Source organism: Ursus maritimus, unplaced genomic scaffold (genome assembly GCF_017311325.1).
Source record: "Ursus maritimus isolate PB19 unplaced genomic scaffold, ASM1731132v1 scaffold_33, whole genome shotgun sequence".
NCBI lineage: Eukaryota > Metazoa > Chordata > Mammalia > Carnivora > Ursidae > Ursus > Ursus maritimus.
Window position 1 is genome coordinate 12,198,170 of NW_024425897.1, and position 22,156 is coordinate 12,220,325.

General features: G+C 54.0%; 1 protein-coding gene across 4 annotated transcripts; it reads left to right on the forward strand.

Moving 5' to 3' along the window:
* Positions 1-560: 560 nt before the first annotated feature.
* Positions 561-21,500, forward strand: LOC103678341 (glycolipid transfer protein). 4 transcript variants are annotated; one of them, XM_040619797.1, is made up of 5 exons: positions 561-808; positions 14,551-14,609; positions 15,528-15,688; positions 18,472-18,591; positions 20,324-21,500. In XM_040619797.1, the coding sequence occupies exons 1-5, from the start codon at positions 706-708 to the stop codon at positions 20,481-20,483; spliced, it is 603 nt and encodes a 200-aa protein (XP_040475731.1). In that variant the 5' UTR covers positions 561-705; the 3' UTR covers positions 20,484-21,500. The 4 variants fall into 4 exon arrangements, with proteins under 4 accessions (XP_040475731.1, XP_040475732.1, XP_040475730.1 ...); XM_040619798.1 differs by having other exon boundaries at positions 565-808; positions 18,441-18,591; positions 20,324-20,502; XM_040619796.1 differs by having other exon boundaries at positions 569-808; positions 18,441-18,591; positions 20,320-21,500.
* Positions 21,501-22,156: the final 656 nt, after the last annotated feature.

Below are 22,156 nucleotides of genomic sequence, written 5' to 3' on the forward strand. Positions count from 1 at the left end.
CAATGGGTATTGGTATGATCTTAGATCATTGAAGAAGAATCAGACGTCCCCAGTGGTTGTAGCTAAAGAGAACTGCGACCGAAGCAGTGTTCAACAGGCTACTTGGGGCTGTTGGAGGACAGGCTCTGTCCTTGAGGAAACAGGTGTCCTCGGGGCGCTGGCTGCGTTGGGCTGTATATCTGGGCTGGTAGGTGGGTTGCGTTTGACCTGAGCAGTTCTACGCCCCCTTTGGCGAGGACCCGGCCCGAGCCGGCGCACCCAGGTTGGGGGCGGAGGGGCAATACGCCGGGAGGCTGCAGGAACACCTGCAGAAGGCTCATCTGGGAGCGGCTCACCTGGGCGGACCTGGACCGGCAAGTCCGCTCGCTTCCGCGCCGGACAGGCCGGCCCCGCCCCCGGACCAATGGCGGCGCGGAGGTCCGCGGCAGCGGGCGCGGATTGGGCGGGCGGGCGCGGCGGCGGGCGCGGATTGGCGCTGGCGGGCAGGGGCGGGGCGGCGCGGCGGGACGCTTAGGCGCTCGGCCTGCGGGCGGCGCTGAGCGCTCGGCTACGCGGGGCGCGGCGCGGGCGGAAGTGGCGACGCTGGCGTCCCCAGAGTCTGCGGCGGGCGGCAGTGACGGCCCCAGCGCTGACGGCGGCGGCCCGGGGGGCGGCGTGGACGCCCGCGGCGCGGGCTGGGGCATCACCGCCGGCCTCGACCCCGAAATGGCGCTGCTGGCGGAGCACCTGCTGAAGCCGCTGCCCGCGGACAAGCAGATCGAGACGGGGCCCTTCCTGGAGGCGGTGTCCCACCTGCCGCCCTTCTTCGGTGAGCCGGGGTGAGGGGGGGGATCCGGCCCCAGCTCTACCCCAGAGCGCTCCCAGACGCACCCGAACCCCCCATTTCCCTAGCATCCTCCAGCCATGCCTCTCCTAGACACCCGAATCCTGTTTCCCCAGGCACCCAAGACCCCCTTTACTTCCAGGCACCCCCAATTCTCCCTACTCCGGACCACTCCCAGATCCTCTCTCCCTCCAACATAGCACATCCTCCATTTCTTCCCAGACACCCCCAGATGCTCCGTCTCCATTCCTTCATCTCCAGGCACCTCACATTCCACCATATCCTTCAGATGCCCTCAGTTCTCTATTTCCTTGGGTTCCCCGAATCGTCCATCTCCCCCAGACACCCCTCACTCTTCCAAATCCTCAGTTTCCCAGTCTTCCATCTCCTCGAAAGCATCCCACCCCTTCTCCCCCAAATCCTATATCCCTCACCCCATCATTCCCTCCTTTCTTTTCAGAATGACTTTCAACCCCCCTCCCCTTAAAATAATCCTCCCATTTCATAAGCCCTCTCTTTTCCTTATTCTCCCAGCCTCTCCCTCACCTTGTGAGGGACCTTGTGAACCCTTTTTTCCTCAGAATTCCCCCATTCCTGATCAAAGACGCCCCACCCCCACTCCAAAAGAGAAATGAGGAAGCCGGGAAGGATGAGGAGGAGGATTTTGAAGCTGGAGTTGGAAAATTCTGGCACCCCCTTCTAGAGGGAACCACCTAAGGTTTTTCCTCCATTTAGAACAGGGGTCAGGACAGGGGAAGCTGCTTTGTGGGGGTGACATCAGACACAGGGTGCTTGGTGTGGATTCTAAAAGAAGACCCCTCCCTTGTAATATCAGGTCCAGGAAGGTTGTGGGAGCATGAGGAAGGCCTTCCCTAGCCCAGCTTCAGAGCCGCCTCCCTCCCCTCCCTGAGGCCAGCCCAGGCCCTGGATGGAAAATGGGAAATAGAATTCAATACCATCTGCTCCTGCCCTTTGCCTTTTGGGTCCTGGCTAAAGGGTGCAGCCTGAACCTCTGTTTTCTTCTCTTCCATGTGGGCTTGCCCAGCACCCTGCCCTGCTGGTGCACTTGGTGGCCTTGCAGGAAGATACCAGTCCCCAGGGTGAAACCCACAAACTGACAGAACCTTAACACTGACTTGGGACTGAAGAGATCTGGCACCTGGGCAGTCACTCACGTTCCCCCTAGTGGGTGATTCCCATCTGGGAAATGGGGATCCCGATCTCTAAGGCGAGCTGCAAGGAGTAAGTGTGTGTAGAGCCCTGAGGCCTTAAGTGCCAAATAGATCCTAACCCCTGGGGGGAGGGAGAGGAGGGGCGGTGCTTATCCTGTGAGTTCTCGGATCCAGTTTTGGTTCCTTCACATGGTAGGTGATTAATCAGTGTTGGAGGGAGTGCAGTCTCTGGGTCTGTACGATCCTCAGACCTGGGTAAGCAACCCGAGAGTAGGGTCTTGGTCCTTTATGTCCGCTGCTGCATCCTCAGTACCCAGAACAGTGCCTGGCACATAGTAGGTGCTTAGTCAGTACTCATGGAACGACTGAAATGTGCTTATTATTGGTATCTCAGTATTGAGATAACACAGATCCTCCAGGCAGGGGCTTGGGAACCAAGTGACTTCAGCGCGCTGAGGACTCATTTATTTTTATGCCTCCCACCGCGCCTCATGTTCTATGAACATTCGCAGGGCGGAGCCCACTTGCCCGGTCAAGGACTCAGAATCTGTTGAAGCTAGTGGTTCTCCGCGGAGGGCAGTTTGGCCCCTCAGGGGACATCCAGCAATGTCTAGAGGCATTTTTGTTTGTCCCAGGTGGGGGGGGGGGCGGGCAGGGAGGTGCCGCCCGCATGCAGGGGCTAGAGGCCAGGCATCTGCAGAATACCCTCAGTGCATGGGACAACCATCGCCACGAAGAATCGAGCCAGCCCCAAATGTTAGCAGTGTCGAGGCGGAGAAACCCCAAGTTAAGCCCTGTGGTCTCCCCTTGTGGTCAGCCCTGGTGCGCTCCCTGCAGTTCTGCAGCCTGGGCTGGGGGTGGGGGGCGCCCTCCCTGGATGTGATTATCTGGCTGGTTTTAGAGGAAAGGGGATGGTGGCCCCTGGAGCCGGCAGTGCTGTGATGCCAGGGCTGAAGAGCATGCCCTCCTCCCTTTCCCTGATCTCAAAGGACCCTTGTCTTTGCTATGAGCTGTGTGCTGTTTGGCATCACATCTGTTGACAGAAGCGCCATTGATACAGTGGCCCCAGCGGGTTGGCCCACACAGAATCATTCTTGGCACTCTAAAAAAAAAAAAAGAAAAAATTGCGATGATCCATTTGGAACCATTATGCTTGTCTGGGGAGAAGAATTTTGCCTGAGGACTGAAGGTTTCCGAGGACGCTCCCACTAGGGGCTTTTCTCTGGGACTCAGGGGTCAGTTGAGATCCACTGTGGGCTGTAACTAGGAGCTCTGTGAAATCTTAGGAGTGTCTGGTGACCTGGATGATCTGGGTGGTTTCTGTGTGTCTCTTGAATGGGACAGGTCTGGCTCAAAGGAGATGTAAGAAGTCCGAGGGAGGTTGCAGCGACAATTCCCTCCAAATCAGGGTTTCTCGACCACAGCACTGCCGCCAGTTGAGGCTAGATCACTCTTGGGGCGGGGGGGGGGGGGCGTCCTGCATGCTGGAGGATGTTTCAGTGGCATCCCTGTAGATGCCGACAACCAAAAATGTCCACAAGGAGACAAAATCTGAGAACCACTGTTCTTGATATACACAGGGAAAAGGGCTGGAAGCTGTGGTTTTATTTTTTAATTTATTTTTATTTAAGTAGGCTCCATGCCCAGCGTGGAGCCCAACATGGGGCTTGAACTCATAACCCTGAGATCAAGACCTGAGCTGAGATCAAAAGTTGTACACTTAACCGACTAAGCCACCCAGGCACTGCGAAAGCAGTGTTTTTAAAAAAGTGCTTACTGCTGCCAGGAAGATCTGTTTATCGAAGGACAATCGAGCAAGAAGAAATGATTAAAAAAAAAAAAAAATCCTCCCTTTCGTTTATTGAGCACTTACTATGTGCCAGTACTCTATGTGGATTTGTTCACCAATCCTCTTAGATCCTGTGCAGGTGCAGTTTTTTGGTTTCTTTGTCTTTGTTTTGAGAGCATCTCTGCTGAGCTTTCAGGGTATTGTCCTTCTGCACTCATTTTTATCCATCTTTCGGGGGAAAATGTATAAGCTGCTTTTTCCGCCCAGCTCTACAGCCCGACCATCTTTCCAGGCCAATCGTCGTTTTTCGTGGCTGCTTAGAACCCCGTTGTTTGAACGTGGCCATTATTTATGTAACCAGTCCCCCGCGGTGGGACTCTCACATCGCTTCCCGTGGTCCGCTCGGGTAAATAACGCTGCAGTGAACATCCCCGTGTATGTTTCTTTGTGTACTTCTTTCATTCGTTCTGATTTTTAGAAGTGAAATTGCTGGGTCAAAGGATGCGAAAGCTTTTAACCTATTAGCACAACGACATCTCTTTCACTTTCGTCCGGTGTGGTTTGTGACAGAATTGGCTGGCCTGCGTGGATGCTGATTTTTGGGGCGGCAGGTCAGATGTGGCTTAGAGCATCCACCTTGTGGGCTAGCCCTCCCTCCTTCTCTCCAGCTTTTACTGTGTCCACTTAGAGTCCAGCCCTTTGCCCATCTTCTTCCTCCACCTTGACCCAGTAATTGGATCTTGCCTCTGAGTGATCAGCTTGCAACTGTATTCTGTGAGGCCTGCTCTCTCATCTTTTAGGTCAATTATGCTGCACTGTTCTCCAGCATTAACAATTAGAGGGCTGGGGAGAGTGGGAGGGGGGAGGGAGAGACTTAGATGTCATTTCATCTTGTCATTCCCTGCCTAGAAGCTTATCTCCACGGGAAAGTTGCCTCATCCAGAAAGTCTTTCCTAACTTCCTTAGACTACCATAGAACCTATCACATTCTGTGACTTGAAGCTATTTCAGTGCCTAGCCCTGGGCGAGCTAATGGTATTTGCTGAGTGAATGCTTTTGGTTCCATCCCCCCCCCCTTTTTTTCTGGGTTCTTTCTAGAAGCAGTTTTGTATTTCTCTTTCTAAATTAAAATACATAGCTCATAAACCATACCCACGGCAGACATTATTAATCAATCGTGACCGTGTTCTCTCCCTTTTAGTCTAGACACAACCTTGGCGTTTTTCTTAACACGCTGCTCCAGGTCAGACGTGGCACGTGACATCACACCTGTTTGCTTTCACTCTTTGGGGAGAAACTAAGATGCAGGAGCTGAAGGGAATGATTTCCATTTCTCAGTTCCTGAAATCCGAATTCTGGGGGTGATTTTTCTTCATTCAGATCTCTTGTTTAATTAAACGGATGTCCAGAGAGTCAGGCCTTACACGAATCTGGTGCTCGTCAAGTAGTCATAGGGAAAACCCCAGAAAGAGTGCTCTCCCATCCCTTTGGTTCAGTGCTTGCTCTCGTTTGGGGGGCCAGTGGCAGCCCAGCAGCACAGAATAATCTTCTTGCTATACAGCCAGAGAAGCCGAGGCCCAGGAGGTTAGGTGACTTGCCCAGGGTCACACAGCTGGGGGATTAACCAGTAGAGTCCAACTAGAACTCAGAACTCCAGCCTCTGGACTCCTCACGCAGTGGTTTTGGCTTGTGCATGCCTGCCTGCTCTCCTGGCTTCCAGTCTGAGAGAGGAGACCCCACCTCTGGCTCCCCATGGACCCAGCCTGGACCGAAGAAGTCCAGGGTTCTGCCGGCCCCACAGTGACTTGCCCAAGATGCTGGGAACCGCAGACCAGATATATTGGTTTCATCTGAGGTGTGTGCCTCATCATTGGCCTGCCCAGCCGGGCCCATAACCCTTGCTCATTTGAATGCAAGTTTGAAGGACTAGGATATGGAAGTCCTCCAGTGGGGAGGTACCAAACAGGTCAGATTATCCTGTAATTGGGACATGGCATTAACCCGCCTGGGAACCAGCCCCACCAGCGTCCCTTGGTCTATGAGTAAGAAGTTCCCCTTCTTTAGGGGAGGTTATTCTCCCCATTGCAACAAGTGCCTTCTGGGACTTGGGATCACCTGTCAGATCTCTGCAACGTTTTGTTTTGTTTTTGAAGTTTATATGAATAGATGTTTATTTTTGGTTTTATATAGAATATCCCCCAGAAAGATAAGCTCTATTAACCCTCTTACTGTAGCAGGTTAGTTATCATTTTGGTTGAGTGTCTGTTGAGCGCTGGATTCTTTAGGGACAGGACATAGACGATATGCCTGGGAGGGATACTTCCAGAAGGAAGAAACTATGTCCTGTGGGAGAAAGAAGCCAAAAATACCCTTTTTGCAATGGGTTTTGGCAATCTTGAAACTGCCTGCAGACTCTCGTTGTTAGTTGGCCATGCATTTGCAAGTAGTTAGGGCCCACTGGGCTGAAGGAGCACTTACTGTGTGCGTGAATTTGTTCTGATGTGTCCCGCTCCTGGTCTCGTCTGGCCCCAGTAAGATCCGAGGAACACCTGATGGGAGCACTTCTGCTGGCCCCGTCGTCTTGGCCTCTTGTCTCCGTAACAGCTGCAGTTCGCTGAGGCTCAGCAGGGAGAAGTCACTTCAGGTAGACCAAGACAGCTGTGGTCTGTCGTGTGCTGAAGGCCTTGCTCTGAACATCACAGGTAGATGAATGGAAAGAACCTGGGGCACTGTGAAGCGGGGACACCGGGCCTCTCAGGAGGGTCGATGGAGGTGATCTTCCCAAACGATGTGGGTACTCGATGCCCTGAATCACTCCGTCTTCACACAGGTGGGACAGATGGCCTCAGGCTTTCAGACACTGCCGCTCTTGCCACACGGCCCTTGGGAAATGAAGATCTTCCCAAAAAAAGCCATCTCCGGGTCTGGTGATGGTCTGCCAGGACTCGGGGCCAGCTGAGCTGCCTGGCTGCTGCTCTGAGATTGTCCCGGCACCCTCGTTTATAACCCCAAAGGTCAGTGCAGAGCACAGACCCATGGCGCCCGCCCACTCTGTCCTCCAGGGACAGTGATCAGATCCTCCTCAGCTCTGTGTTCAGAAAAGTCCGGCCCCGAGGTCAAGAGCTGAAGTCCAGCCTCTGCTCCTGGAGGGAATAAAATGGAGAAACAGGAGAGAAAAGACCCAAGCGTCTATTCTGTCTCTTGCTAGCTCAAGAGGTGCTCCTCACCTCCAACACAGGGCTGCTTGGAGGAACAGGTCCCTACTGCGAATCCCCAGAAGTTGGGCCCTCCCCACACCCGGCAGTGCACCCGCACCCGGCTGAGCAGAGCTGCCCAGCAGGTGTGGAAGCAAAAGGAAAAGAATGAGTGGCATGAGTGACAGAGGGCCTTATAAAGTGTAACGTGTGCCCCCCCCATCATAGCTAGTGTAACCCCCCTCTGAGCTGCTCCCATGGGCCGAGCTTTGAACTAGCTGCTTATCATGACCTCAGGAATGAGGAGGAGTTGGTACCATTTTGCAGAAGAAGACACTGAGGTTCAGAGTGGTGAAGGGATTTGACCAGGTGGCACAGCTAGAAAGTGGGTCCACAGGGCCCTGCAACAAGGAAGGGCAGTCTTATTCAGGGCAGAGACAAGGGCATTCAGCCCTTTGTAATGGCTCTTCCCCGCAGTTTGTGGGGGAGGGGGGCGCTAGGAGGCCCCCGTCTGGCATGACAGTCCTTACTTCCCTGAGTGCGGGTTGGCAATGCAGGGGTTCTGGTCTTAGGTTTCATTGTTTCCGTTTAAAAAAATGGTCTGGGTGGGTGTTAACTCCTTTTGTTACCTTCTTACAGTGTTACTTGTATCAGGGGCCTTTTTTCTTTGCTGCTGCTTTTTTTTTTTTTTTTTTGTTAGAGTGTTAACTGTAGCTGAGCTTTTAAGTCATTACAGCTGATCAGCCCTCTCCAGGGTCCTATAAAAACCAGCCAGCTCACACTTCCCTGTGCTTGGAAATGATTCATTTTCTGCCTTGCTTTCCCCCCAGTTCCTTACTCCACTCCCTTCTGAGATCTCTCTCTCTTTTTTTTTTTTTTTTTAAGCTATCTGGAATACATTTGAAATCGTGATTTTATGACTGGAGGTTTCCTGCTAATTGTATCCATGCCCATCCATGGAGACCCCTTTCCTCCCTCCCTCCCTTCCTCTCTTTGTCCTTTGATTTCTCAGTCATTGGGATCATTCTTTCCTGGATTTCCTGTGCCAGTTGAACAAGATGGAAATGATGTTATCATTTATAATAGTAGTAATAATCATAAACATAAAGAGTACTTCCTTTTTTCTGGAGTGCTTACTAGGTGCCAGAGACCATGCAGAGCCCCTCATACAACCTGATTTAAGCCTCCCAGCAACCCCGTGAGGTGGGGTCCATTATCAGCCTTATTTTACAAATGTGGAGGAGACCGAGGCTCAGAGAGGTTAACTGATCTCTCCCAGGCCACACAGCAAGTGAAGAAAAACCCATTTCCTAACCACATTCCCACTTCAAGGCTGGTTTTTGCCCAGAAGCCGGGCAACTATGGACAAAGAGAGTTGGCCTGTCATAGGGGTGATTTTTAAAAGCAATGTTTTGGATTGTTTTGTAAACATTCTTTCCTCCTTAGCCAGGATTTTTTTAAATGGCAGTTCACAGACCAACAACAATAAAGTGCTTTATCTCAACAAGTTTTAGTTTTAGAAAGGTGGGCATTCTCAACGTTCTTGTTCTTCAAAATAGGCCTTGTTGCAAACTGAGCCATCACACACACACACACCCCACCCCACATACCTGTGGATTAATAAATGATTCATCTCCACAGGCTGTAATTTGAGTGCCTCTCATTATGGTCCTTGTAACGCAGGACCTATAAAGTTAATCTGCCCCACGTCTTTAACAACAAAACCTTATTATCTGGCTATTGGAAAAAAAAGAATTGAATTTGAAATAGAACCTTCCCAAACCAGGCTCCTAGCATCAACGACACAGGCATTCTGTTCTTCCTTTCTGGAGTAAGTATTTATGGGTTGGGCTAGGTGTTTTCCGTCCTGAATCACACAGGCTGAAAGTGAAGCCATGTGTCTAAGAAATGGAATCCTTTGTATTCCTTTTTTTTTTTTTTTTAAGATTTTATTTATTTTTTTGACACACAGAGAGCACAAGCAGGCAGAGTAGCAGGCAGAGGGAGAAGCAGTCTCCCCGCTGAACAAGGAGCCTGATGTGGGACTCAATCCCAGGACCCGGGGATCACGACCTGAGCCGAAGGCAGTCACGTAAACAACGGAGCCACCCAGGAGCCCCATGCTCTGTATTCCTGAGACGCAGTGAGAGGGTGGGCCAGGCAGGGCAGTTGGGTCACCCTGGTGTCCAGTGTGTTGGGGCAGCTTGCACGGAGCGTGGTGCGGTCTTGCTCAGAGCACAGCGACTCTTGCTTTCCAATCACGTTGAGGCCAGAGAAAGCAGAAATGAGTCTGGTTCTGGGTGGCATATGGTGACTGCTGGCTCGTGGGGAATTCTGCTCTCTGGGCATTCTCCCTCATCTGAACTATGAAGACCCAGGTAGGAGGTTGTCCAGCCAGAATCGTCTCGGAGGTCAGGCACGACATGCTCGCTTGGTACCTCCATCCTCTTATTTTGCAGGTGATGCTGACACAGTTGGCTATTTATTTTTCCAAGTATCTAGCAGAATGAATGCACTGCAGAGAAAGCAGGAGGAAGTGACCGTCACCCATCAAGAGAAGTTTCTTTTAAACTGTGCAGAGCCATTTAGTGAAGGGTTGAGGGGGTCTGTGATGTTGCTGGGTCACACCTTTATCATAATTCATATTTTCAATGATGGCCCTGTTTAGAAAACCGTGCCTGGCATGCGGTACGAAAAAGCATGGACATTTGCGTTACATTTTGATGAGTTCCATACAGAATGGTTGAACTCGAGGTCACTGCATTCATAAAACTTGGTATTTAGAAAATATTTCACTGCTTTATTTTCTTTTTATTATTGAGATAAGGCGTTTTATTGTTCTGTGATTTGCCATTTTTCTGTTGAGTTGGGTTTCTTATTGATTTGTTAGAGCTCTTTACATATTAGGGGTAATAATCTTCTGTCCATGGTTTGTTTCACTGATTAGCACCCCAACCATCAGTTTGTTGTTTGCCTGTGATTAGTGATGGGATGTCTCCTCGTGCCCCATACAAGAGGTCTCTGGATTTTGTAATCAGATTTGTGGTATTTTCCTTAATGCATTCTGCGTTGAGTAGCAGGCTTAGAAAAACCTTCCACAGCAAACAAAAGGGGACATTTGCCACGTATTGCAGATAACCAAGGCTTATCTATATTTAGAATCTGTGCGTTAGAGTTGGTCCTAGGGAGTAAGATGGTGGAGTTATATCTGATTTCTCTTTCTTTCTTTTTTTTGTTTTTTGTTTGGCTTTTGTTGTTGTTTTAAGACAACTTCCTTTCTCCCTGGAGGTCAGAGGAGGAACCCGGAAGCCATCCAAGCCCCCTCCCTCCCTTCTGGCAGAAGGGCTTCTGGATGGCATTTTAAAGAGCCTGTTTGCCGACAACAATAAAAAACAGCTTTGAGGTATCTGCCAGACTGGTAAAACAAGAAAGGTGGTTTGGGGCAGGGCTGCAGACTACAGGAGAGGTAAGCCTGGTTAGCGCCAAGCTCTACCCGCTGTATCCGGAGTAGGGGCAGCCTGAGTTTAAAGTATCTGAAAGGCCACAGTGTCTTGGTGATTAAAATCATCTTCTGGTTTTCCTCTTGGAATACTCTCCCTTTGGTTGAGTTCACATGGGATGGAAACATTCTAGAAAGAAAGGTGAGGGAGTAGTGGAACCAGCCTTGGTTCCGTAATCATGTCCGGGTGCCTGGCTTCCTCTGTGTGACCCTAGGCAGGGTCTGTCGGCTTTTCTGGGCCTGGTGGCCTTGGGTGGGTCACGGTGAAGCAGGTGTCAGCTCAACTACACCCGGAGCACCTCCCGTTCGCCTGACGCCTGTGGGCTGTGGCCAGCGAGGGGCCTGAGCCCGGCATGGCCGAGTCACTCGTCCAGAGTCACTCCAGACCTGAGACCTAAAGCCCGAGCAGCGACTCTGGAGGGCCACACTGCTGCTTCCCTGACCCCAGGCGGCCTGCTTCCAGGTGCTCCTAAACCGACCTCAGCCTGCGCGGGTGGGTCCACGGAGATGCCTTTCCTGCTGGAAGTGGATTCTGGGGCCCGCCCCCCTCCCTCTGCCTCCCCCTCCCGGCTCCCGCTCTGCTCCCAGCTCTAGAAGTGCGCTTTCCACCCACATTCCTACCCCCAGCGGAGCAGAGGCTCTGTCCCAGCATGCTGGCCACGCCACACAAAACCGCTGCTGTCAGGGCCCGGCTCCTGCTGACCACGCGGCCTCGTGACCCGCAGAGCGCACTTTCAGGGGAACAGGGAACAAAAAGCCTTTCTCCTGCCACCAGGGCCGCCGGGCCGCTCAGAACCGCACAAGAGCCTTTTCAGAGCCCAGGAGGCCAGAGACCATGTCTCTGCATCTCTGAAATGTGTGTCGACTGACCCAAGTCACCGGGACATGCCAGTCAACCGCCCAGGCACGGTTGACCATGACCTCTGGTGAAGACACCCCGGGGTTTCTCCTTCTCCCTTGGTAGGTTTGCCTTGCAGTCGGCTCGGAGCAGGAAGAGCCACCGCGGCAGGGCACAGATGACTCGCGGAGACCTGCCCAGGGAGGCACAGCCAGGGAGACTGAGGCCTGAGCCCCTTCCCAAAGTCTCCGCTGTCTCGGTGGGGTGGGCGCCTTGAACTATGCATTGGGTCCATTGGTGCAACGAGCCCGGCGGGAGGTTTACCACCTCATTTGGGCCACAGATGCTGCCTGAGTGCCTGACGGGGTCTGGCTGCTTGCCAGGCGCTGGAGACACGGGGGAACCCAGGCGACCTGGTCCCTGCCCTCTCAGAGCTCAAGTCCAAGGCCGAGATGGAGGGTAACCGGCGTTACACATGGGACCACAAGCACTGTCACAGTGAAACGGACTTGGGAAAAGAGGAAAAGGAAAATACATGACTTTAGGAATAACAACCAACCAATCAACCACAACAAAAATAACCCTGACTTTTCCCCCAGCATTTTATACGACCATTTGCAAACATGGCAAAATTGAAAGAATTTTACAGCGAAAATTTATATACCCACCGCCTCTACTCTGCCGTTAATATTTGATGGCCCCTGTCTCGCCATCCGGCACTTCACCCCGTACGTTTGGACAGTTGGCATTTTTGGAAGGTGGGGACCTGAAGCCATCAGCCAGCGCCGAGGAGCAGCTGTCCCTTTAGAAGGGCTGTGCCGGTCCCCACGCATCTCATCTGTGGCACCTGGCTGGCCCCAGCGAGGTTGGGAATTGGTGACCCCTGGCCACACTGTCAGGAGGGGAACAGGCACTGCGGGTGGCGGGGGGGGGGGATCCTGGCTTGCTTGCATTATTAGTCAAGTCGAGAACCCCTTGTCCTTTGAGGGAGCTAGTAGTAACATGCTGCAGTGTTAGCTAATGGCACGACCTGTCCAGGGTGGCACCTGCTGGATGAAGTCAGTGGTTCGCCAGGCAACAGTAAAGAGCGGGATGGAGTAGCTACCCCACTTATGAGTGCCCTCGGCAGGCGTGTGAGGCCAGAGTGCTCCGGATGGAGGGCGGCAGGCCGCCCGGACCCCCGGCCCAGCCCCTTGGAGCCTCCACAGGCGTGGGAGAGAAGCCCAGCAGCGGAGAGAACACTGGCCCATCAGCCTGAGGATTCCGTGCCCGGAGCCTGCAGCAGGGCGAGCGAGGCCCCAGCCCCGTCCCGACAACAAGGGGCCTCAGGAAGGCAGAGCATAGAGGGGACGCGGGCACAGGCCAAGGGGGTTCCCATTTGGCAGAGACTCTGCGGGGCCTAGTGGCTTATAAGCACAGCTGAGTGACATCTGGGTGATGTTTGCTGGACCGTGGAATTTGAGGTCACCAAAATAATCAAAGTCCGTTTCTTGAGTGTTCCTGCCCCGGGCACTCTGCTAGATGCAGCCACTGCGTGATTTTTAATTCGCGTGACGACCCTATGAATGAAGTACTATTACTGCCGCTTTTGACACGAGAGGAAACTGAGGCACACAGGCGAGCAGACTTGCTCAACTGGGGTATGGTAGGGGCAGGATTCGAACCCCACCTGGCTGGGTGCCTACCCCACTTTCTTTCCATTGGGTTTTGGGGTATTTCATTTCTAGTGTCTTAAAGCTGTTTCCCCAGTGCACCTCCCTTAACAGCTGTGCTCAGACTGTTCCAGATGGTTGGCCAGGTGTGCCGGGTCACCTTGGGTGGAATTCAGCCTGCGGACGTCGCTCCCCCAGTGCTCCTGTGCGGTCAAGGTGGCGTGCATACGAGGCCCTGGCTGGGCAAGGAGAGTCTGGCCCTGTGTCCCCCCCCCCCCCACCATGGGTCTGGTACCCACGCCCAGCCTGCTTGGGCGTCTATCCCCTGGGCTCTGTCTCGGGGTGGCAGGTCTCTGGACGCAGCATCGAGGACAGTGAGAACGTGCTGGGGGAGCTCAGCTGTCGTCAGGTTCTGAGGGTGAAGTTCACGTTGAACCTGTTCATCTCTGGTCATCGTGACGGTCGGCCGGGGAGTCACAAAGGAGGGAAGGGGGGCAGGCAGGCCACAGGCTGCTCACATTTCAGGTCTACCGATTTCTAGGTCTGCCTTTTCTCAACTTAAAGGTGTCACCAGTAACAGAAAGTTACTGTAACTTTACTGTTACTTAACAGTAACAGAAAGGAACCAAGAAGGGAAAAAACCCCTCCAGTTAAGAACATTCCGATTCCAGAGATAGACAAACACGTGTCTTGGAAGTGGCCTGTTTCAAGCCCTGCCCACGGCATGTCTGATCGGTCCTGTTGCCCCACTGGCTAGATGGGAAAGCTGAGGCTGGGGGAGCTGAAGGGACACAGCCCAGGCCACACTGCCCATGCGTGCAGAGCTGGGAGTCGAGTCCGCAGTCCTCAGGTTCTGTTAAGTGACTGAGATACCATTGCTGGTGTGTTCTCCTGGGCTCTAATGCAGGGTCTCAGAACCATGGAGCCTCTGAGTCCCCAGCTCATTTCTTAGACGCTGGTGAATGAGAAGGTCATTTTTAATAAATCTTGGCCCTCTTCTGCTTCATAAGATTCCTCAGTCTGCCTCCTGGCCGGCTGGTCAATTAGTGGTGATGCACCTTGTTGGCCAAGATGGGTTTATCAGAGCATTAGTTCTGCAAGGTACTCTACAGCTGTGCCGTTCAGTATGGTAGACATGGGCCATGTGTGCTATGTATATTTCAGTGATGGAAGTCAAATAAAATTACAAATCCAGTTCCTCAGTCACAGCACATTTCAAGTGCCTAGTAGCCACATGGGGTCCGTATTAGTGCGGATATAGAACATTTCCATCACTGCACAAAGTTCTGGACAGTGCTGTCCAAGGGAGAAAGAGTGCTGTGGACGAAAGGGTTTGCCCCCTAGATATTCTAGTTGCATTTAAAGGCTCTGACAAGTCCTGCAGCAAGAAACTGGTCTCACCTGGAGCCCAGCACTCCATCTTAACTTGCCCATGAGCCTTTTCAACACCTATAAATAGCTCGGCTTTTCCCTCAACACACCAAGTGACCCTTCTTCCTGTTCCCAAGCCTCTGTGGCCTGGGGCGTTCCTGAATCTTCATCCTAGCTGGCAGTCTGAATCTCTCTTCTTATTTTGTCCCCAGATTGCCTCGGGTCCCCAGTGTTTACTCCCATCAAGGCAGACATCAGCGGCAACATCACGGTATGTACTTGGCCCGGCAGCCACAGCCCAGAGCCTGCATCGGGAATCTAATCTGGCATGGGGTGCCCATGCCCCACTCCCCGCCACGAGCTTGAGAAACAGGAAGGAGATGTGGAAAATGGGTTTGGCCCTCAGCTTGTCCAGCTCAGGGCTCAAGGTTCCTAGTCCTTTGCAGTCATGCCCCCCAGTCACAGCTTGACTGGGACCACAGTCTGAAGGGTTGACCTGAGCAGGAACCTGGTTCCTGTATCCACCCCGACCAAATAAGAAGTAAACTCTGAAGTCCATGGGTGCATCGGCTCGGCCCTTGCCTTCCCCATTCCTGGGAGCTCCCACTGCCATTCCCCAGCCACCGACCCTCTCCCCGTGAGCATCCACGTAGGGCCTGACCTGCAGGCTTGGGTGCATCCAGCAGCCCTTTGGGGCTGGCCTGGCATTATCCCCATTTTACAGATGAGGAAGCTGAGGCTCACTGGGAAGGGGCAGAGGTGAGATTCAGATCTGAACTGCCTGGCTCCAACTCAGGAGCCTCATTCCTGGACACCCGTTAATCCCAAAGCGATTGTCCACAGATGCTCGGCGTCTGAGGAGTTCTCAGTAGTGGTTGGAGAACCTGGCCTCTGGAGCCTGTCTGCGCTGGAACCCGTGGCCACCCGTACCAGCTGTCACTCTCCCCTCTCTGAGCCTCAGTCTCCTCATCTGCAAACTGGGATAATGACAGAGCAACATCGGGATCGCTGTGGGGACCCCATAAAGCACTTGGCCCCTCTCGGCTCATGGGTGGTACTCAGTAAGCGTGACCAGCCAGGGCAGTTACCGTTACCAGCCCTGCTGCCGGGCCTGGTGCTGGTGGGAAGGAAAGGGGTGCTCCCCCAGTGAGCACGTGGGCCGGCCATCAGTGAGGACAGCTTTTCCCAGGGGGAAACCCCATGTGCTCCATTTCAGAAAATCAAGGCTGTGTACGACACCAACCCGGCCAAGTTCCGGACCCTGCAGAACATTCTGGAGGTGGAGAAGGAAATGTATGGAGCTGAGTGGCCCAAAGTGGGAGCCACGCTGGCGCTGATGTGGCTGAAAAGGTGACAGGCTTGGGCGGCAGGGTGTGTGTGGCTGTGCAGCCCGGGGGCCCTGCTCTGCAGAAGAGGGACGTCCAGCCCTACTATTGTCCTGCAAGGTCACCTCCATTTCTTTCACATAGGCTCCCTTATGTGATGCTAGTTAGTAGCTGAGGAAAAGCGCCCAAAGGGCCAAGGCCCACCCGATGGTGATGCTCCCTGTTCCAGCCCCATCAGAGACTTAGCAAGTGAGTGCATACTCTGGGCGTTGTGTTAAACGTTTCCTGCACCTGACCGTATTTCATGTGCTGGGAGTTAGGTGTGGTGATTATCCCCATCTCACAGAGGGAGGCCACTGGGAGGGTTCTGGAGGCCAAATCATGGGCCCAGGTCACAAGGTCAGAGCTGGGACTCAGTGGCCAAGCACAGTTGTGCAGGTTGTGCACTGCACAAAGGCATCCTATCCGGGGCTGGTTACATCATGCACAGGGTAGATTCATATATTATGACAGCTACTTGACAGAAATATAGTGTCTTGAGGAGAAGAAACTCTTATTTGCACAGATTTGTCCCCTGGGCTGGGGACAGGGTATCCTGATACAGGATTTAAACCCAGACGATCTTACCCCAGACTTGAGAATGCTCATAATCACTATATATATTGTCCTTCCAGCAAATACTTGAAGCCAGATACAGTTGTTCCCATTTTACAGATGAGGCCACCGAGGCTCAGAGAAGCCAAGCAGCTTGCTTGCCGCCCTCACACTGCTCTCTAGACCAGCTACAGAATTCTCCTTTAGCTATGGGAACACCACTGGCAGCCGCTATGAAGCCAGGGACGCACTCTCAGGCCCACAGATGTTCCCAGCCTTGCCTTCTCTTGAGCCTGGAGTCAGGTGTCAGGAAGGGTGCTCCTCCCGTGTCTCCTACCATCTCCTGGAGCCAGTCTCCTCTCTCCACCACGCATTTCTTTGGTGAAATGGAACAGGAGGAGTCAGGTCCCTGGAGGGTGCAGCCTAGTGGGCGTCAGGGAGTAGGTGGGCTAGGATTAGCACCCTCACAACATGTTGCAGGACTTGCCCCCACTGAGCTGCCCTCTTTGGTCTGTCAACAAGAGACTCCCAGGCCTGGATGAGAACTACCCTGGGTCTACCCATCAGCAGGCTCTGTGGGGTCCTGAGGAGGAGAAAGGCAGATGGTGATGTTCCGCTCAGTTAGATTGTTCGTGTTCGGGTCAGACGTGGACAGAGTCAGGTGACTAGGAGGGCAGGTGAAGGAGATGCCAACAGGCTGAGCACATAATAAGCACCTGCTGTGTGTGGGGTGTGCGGGGTGTGTGGGATGCCACATTAAATGAGGCAGGGCCCCACTGTGGTATCACAGCCTGGCCCGGGCATCAGGCTGGTGGGTGGACCCTGACAGCAGGATAGCAGAGCCTGAAGCAGAGAGAGGTCAGGGAGGGCTTCCTGGAGGAAGGGTGCCAAGCAGAGTCTCTGGGACTGAGCGGGAGGGTGGCAGGAGGACAAGCTTTTGAGAGGTGGGAGGGCAGGAGAGTCACGGTGTGTCTGCTGCTCTGGGAGGGTCTGGTCCAACAGGCTCTAGATTTGAGGCAGGAGCAGGGAGGGACCAGGTGGGATTGGACAAGGATGAGTCCCAGCATGGTCAGGGGGGCTGGGGAGCCACCGAGGGCCATGAAGCTGGTGAGCAGCAGGGTCAGATGGTGCTTCATCCCAGCTGCTGGGTAGAGGGGTGGTCATTAGGGCTGGGGGGAGGCAGGGGCTCAAGAGAGGTGACTGACCCAGAGCAGGGCTAGGATTGTCCCCTAGGCTCAGTTCTTCAGCCCAGGCGGATCCCTGATGGTTAAGGGTTCTATCCAGGCACAGAGGACTTCCCTTTACCTCCTAGGTGATAAAGTTAAAAGATGCCTTAGTCCCAGTGTTCCTGCCCATGACAGCCCTCCAGCGTGATCCCTACCTCCCTGCAGGGAAGGAGCAGAGCAGCTCATCCAGGGACCCTGGGGGAACAGTGAGGGACAGCGAAGGAAGGAGTCCAGCTCGGGGATGAGACAGCTGGGTTTGCATCCTGGCCGTTGCCCAAGGCTTTCAGGGCGCTCAATGTTCTCCTCTGTGAAATGGGCGGATTATGGGGCTGAAGGAGGAGATGAAATGTTGTGCATTAAGGGACTAGCAGGTACCCATCTTTGCCGTAGTCACCCTGCTGTACCCCATGGCCTTCTCCAGGCTCTTAAAGCATTGTCCCGTCCCTGGAGGAAGGGCCCAAGTGGCCGCTGGAGGGTGCAGACAGTGGCTTGGGGCCGTGGTGGGGGTGGGGAGCCTGGGCACAGGGCCAGGCTCGTCAGCGTGCCTAGTGGGTCCAAAGTCTGTGGCCCCATGAGCCCCAAGGGCCAGCGCTGTGTCATCAGTCCTCAAGCGCTGACGGCCGCCTGCCGCGTGCCAGCCCAGGGGAGGCCACACGGCCACGGAAGTGGGCAAGGCAGGCCCAGACCTGGCCCCGGAGACCTTACAGCCCCACAGGGACTGCGGTCAGCCAGGCGCCGGGGAGAGGCTGCATTGAGCCGGGGGGTCACATTCCATGTAAACCAGGTTCAGGATAACACCGGAGGCTTAACCGCCACCGTGTTCGGGTACAGTGCCGTGGCGCGCAGCAGGCGCCCGAGTCCGAGTGCGTGCGGGTGTGGCACGCGCAGGCGCGCGCTGGCGGGCTGCGGGCGGGCGCATGCGCGGTCCTGAAGAGCCGTCTCTGTCCTGCGCTGCAGAGGCCTCCGCTTCATCCAGGTCTTCCTCCAGAGCCTCTGCGACGGGGAGCGGGACGAGAATCACCCCAACCTCATCCGCGTCAACGCCACCAAGGCCTACGAGATGGCGCTCAAGAAGTACCACGGCTGGATTGTGCAGAAGATCTTCCAGGTGAGGCGGCCCGGGGCTCCAGAAGCCTCCATGCCTCTGTGGGGCGAGGCTGGCGCCCTTAGGGGCCCTGTCCAGTGCGCTTGCGCAGTTGCGTCTGTGGCCGCAGTGGTGTTACTGTGGATGCCCGTGGGGTTTCTGTTGAGCGTCCCGTGAGGCCTGATTGGGCGGCCGTGGGAGAAAGCCTGGTGGGGGTCTTGCTGGCCGGAGGCCTGTTTGGCCGCTTTGAATTCTGCCCAGATCCTCACCCTGGGCAGGTTAGAGAGGAAAGGCTCCTGCACCCCCTGGGGCATCTGCCGAAGCGACCTGGTCCGCAGGCGTCTTGGTGGCTTTTGCTGGGATGACGCTCCCCAGAGTTTCTGGAAATGGGCCTCCCAGGCTCGCCAGGCTTGGCAGGCTGAGAGGCCCACTCCGGCGATGAAGAGGCCCTTTGGGGTGCCTTCCACACTGTTGCGGCCACCCTGCGTCTCTCGGCCGGCTCACCTTGCCCAGCCGGTCCTGGCCCACCCTCTCGCCTGCAGCCAATCCTCGTCCCCCTGAGAACCGGGGTCTGGCAGGCTGGCCTCTTTCCCGCAGGGCATAGGCTGGGACGGGAGCCTGTCTGGGTGTTGGCAGGAAGAGCTGGGTCGCCTCTGGGCTGTGCTGTCCGGCAGCGCTGGGGCAGGGCCATCCCAGGTGGGTGCCATGAAGCCCTGCCCTCCCTGTGTGCTGCTCACAAGTGGCACCTGAGTGATAGTGGTGTGTCCTGCGCACCTGGCCCAAGGCGGGCTGCCCACGGCTGGTGCTCTTTACGAATGCACCATGGAGTGGGTGCGTCCTCACCCCCATTTCACAGATGAGGAACTGGTGCTCAGAGAGGTTAACCTTCTTGCTCCAGGTCACACAGTAAGAGGGAGTCTGGGATTCTACCTCCCTGAGCCTTCGCATCCTCCTCTTTCAAATGGGTATAAACTAGGCCCCACCTCCAAGGGTCGTAGTGAAGGTTGAACAAGTCAGTGTGTACGAAGTGCTTGGTGCATGGTTTACACTCCGTTTCTAGAAGTCTTGCTGTTGGTGTTCATCATGATGATACTATTTATAGCCGCCTCACCCTGTCAGACTTGGCCTAAGCTTCTCATCCAGCTGCACCCTTTTCTTTCCGGTTCTGGAATTTTCTGTGCGTTTCTGGTTCTCAGTACTTTTCATGGATCAGGGAAGCCCTGAAAGTTAGGGAAGCGTTGCCCCCTGAAGGACAAGAGAGGCCACATCTTTGCCGTAGCAGTTGGCCTTCTCCCGGTCGGCCTTGTCCAGAGCAGGGAACCCAGAGGTCAGAGGCTCCTTGGCGCTGGGACCTGTGCCTGCTACCATCCTAAGCACTGGGCACCACCCCCCATCCTTTCCAAGAGCAACCTGATTCGGTGGGTGCCATCATCATCCCCATTTTACAGATGAGGAAACTGAGGCTCAGAGAGGCTAAATAACTTGCTCAAGGCTCACAGCTAGTTGGTGGCACAAGCTGGAATTTGAACCCAGGTCTGTCGGTCCCCAAAGCTCGTGTCCGTCCTGCTGTCCCTCACGGGGTAGAAGGGCACACACATCTTCCTCTTCCTTTCCCTTCCGATGCCACGAGTAGCACGGACCTCGGGGACATCCCCTCCCAGAAGCCCACCATCCCCGGCCCAGAGGCCCCGCTTGGTGGCCCCACCGGTCCCCTAACACCATGCCTCCCCCCCTCTTGTTGCCCATCTCAAGGCAGCGCTGTACGCGGCACCCTACAAGTCCGACTTCCTGAAAGCACTCTCGAAGGGGCAGAATGTGACAGAGGAGGAGTGCCTGGAGAAGGTCCGCCTCTTCCTGGTCAACTACACGGCCACCATCGACGTCATCTACGAGATGTACACCAAGATGAACGCTGAGCTCAACTACAAGGTGTAGGCGCGCCCGGGAGGGCCGCTCGCAGCACCAGGCGAACCCGAATCACTGTGAATCAGGCTGGCAGGCCTCGTCCAGAGCTGCCCGGAGGCCGGCGGGGGCCCGCAGGGGACAGCCAGCCCTGGTGTTTTTTAAAAGTCATTTTGGGGGGTTTATCCTAACAGAGCAATAAATAACAATCCTACTTCCAAATCCCCTTTGAATTTCACAGCAGCACAGACTGACTTTTATCCCTCCATTTCAGTGTGGTAAAAATCAATTAATGTTTCTAATCAAGTCCGAAGGGTTTTTTGGTTTTTTTTTTTTTCCTTTTTTTCCCTGGTTTTTCCCCATGCGGAGCGTAACTCTGGGGGGAGCTGTGTGTCATACACTTCATTTGAAAAAGAAGCTCGTGTCTTAGGATCTGGCTGAATGATGTTTTGGGTATTTTAAGGACCATGAGGAATTTGATTTGAAATTATATAGGGCCCCTGTGGTGGGCTTTTTTCTTTTTTTCTAGAGCAAACTGGTGTGTCTTCTCATGTGGTTTGCACGGCCCGACCTCACAACACTGTCATTATAGATCCTGCTCTTTCTTACTGTCTTTTGCCAGACGGTGTTTTTATAGCTGAACCCAACCAGCAAGCCTTTGATGGCCAAGGGGGGGTAGTTATTTTAAAGCTATCAGGCACAAATAAGTGACCACAGATGACTATATTTGTGTTCTTCTGCATAGTTATTTTCTTCAGGGACAGCTTTTCCAACCTAAGAAACTACCTACCATGTGTATTCTCTCAAGGGGGAGAGGGTGGACCCTCCGTCTGCTGAGACCCAAGAAAACGCCTCACTGCCTTAACCGTCCTTCCTGGCGCTAAAAAAGAGCTGTATTTTTTAAAGTGTTGGGGTAAACAAAGCAACCCCAAAAGAACTGATGTGTGTTCAAAACCCAATGAGGAACAATTGGTGATTTTTATGCAAGAAACTAAATGATCCTTAATAAATAAATCTCTATTTTGGAATCACATTGGTGTGCTGTTTTGGCTCATGATTCTTTTTTTTTCCTCCCCCACTCTGGAACAGAGGTTACAACTGGGGACCAGCCAGAGACTTGTCTTCTGGCCTCCATGGTTTACAAAAATAGAAGTGGTGGCCACATTGAGAAATGGGGCAGATTTCACACACAAACCTTGATTTCTAGCTTCTTTCGAAAAAAACTCAGACTGCATGGCAAGCACTGAGAAATAACTGCTCCCTTGGCTGGATGGGACAAGTGGACAAATGTATTCTCCACTTTGCCTCAGTCCCCAGCAATCCCCATTGCCTCCCTAACCTGTGGGGTTATTGGCACTTTCTCATAGGCTTATGCTTCTTCTGATACCAGCGTTAAATGGAGAGAGAATCTTTATCTTACTTCGTTCCTGCTTCTACAGAGTTGATAGTCTAGATGGGCCAGTAAATCAACAGTGATGACATAGAGTCGTCAGTGCCCAGAGGGTGCCTGGGTCACAGATGAGGGGCCACATCCTGGGATGCTTCTGAGGGAGCCACAGCTGGCCCTGAGCCTCCGTGGAAGGAGCGGGGTGGGGAAGAGCCTGGCAGGGGAGGAGGGGCAGGGCACACTCCAAGGTGTAGGCAGAGACCTGGTGGCCTGACAGGTGTGTGTGCGTGTGAATGGGCA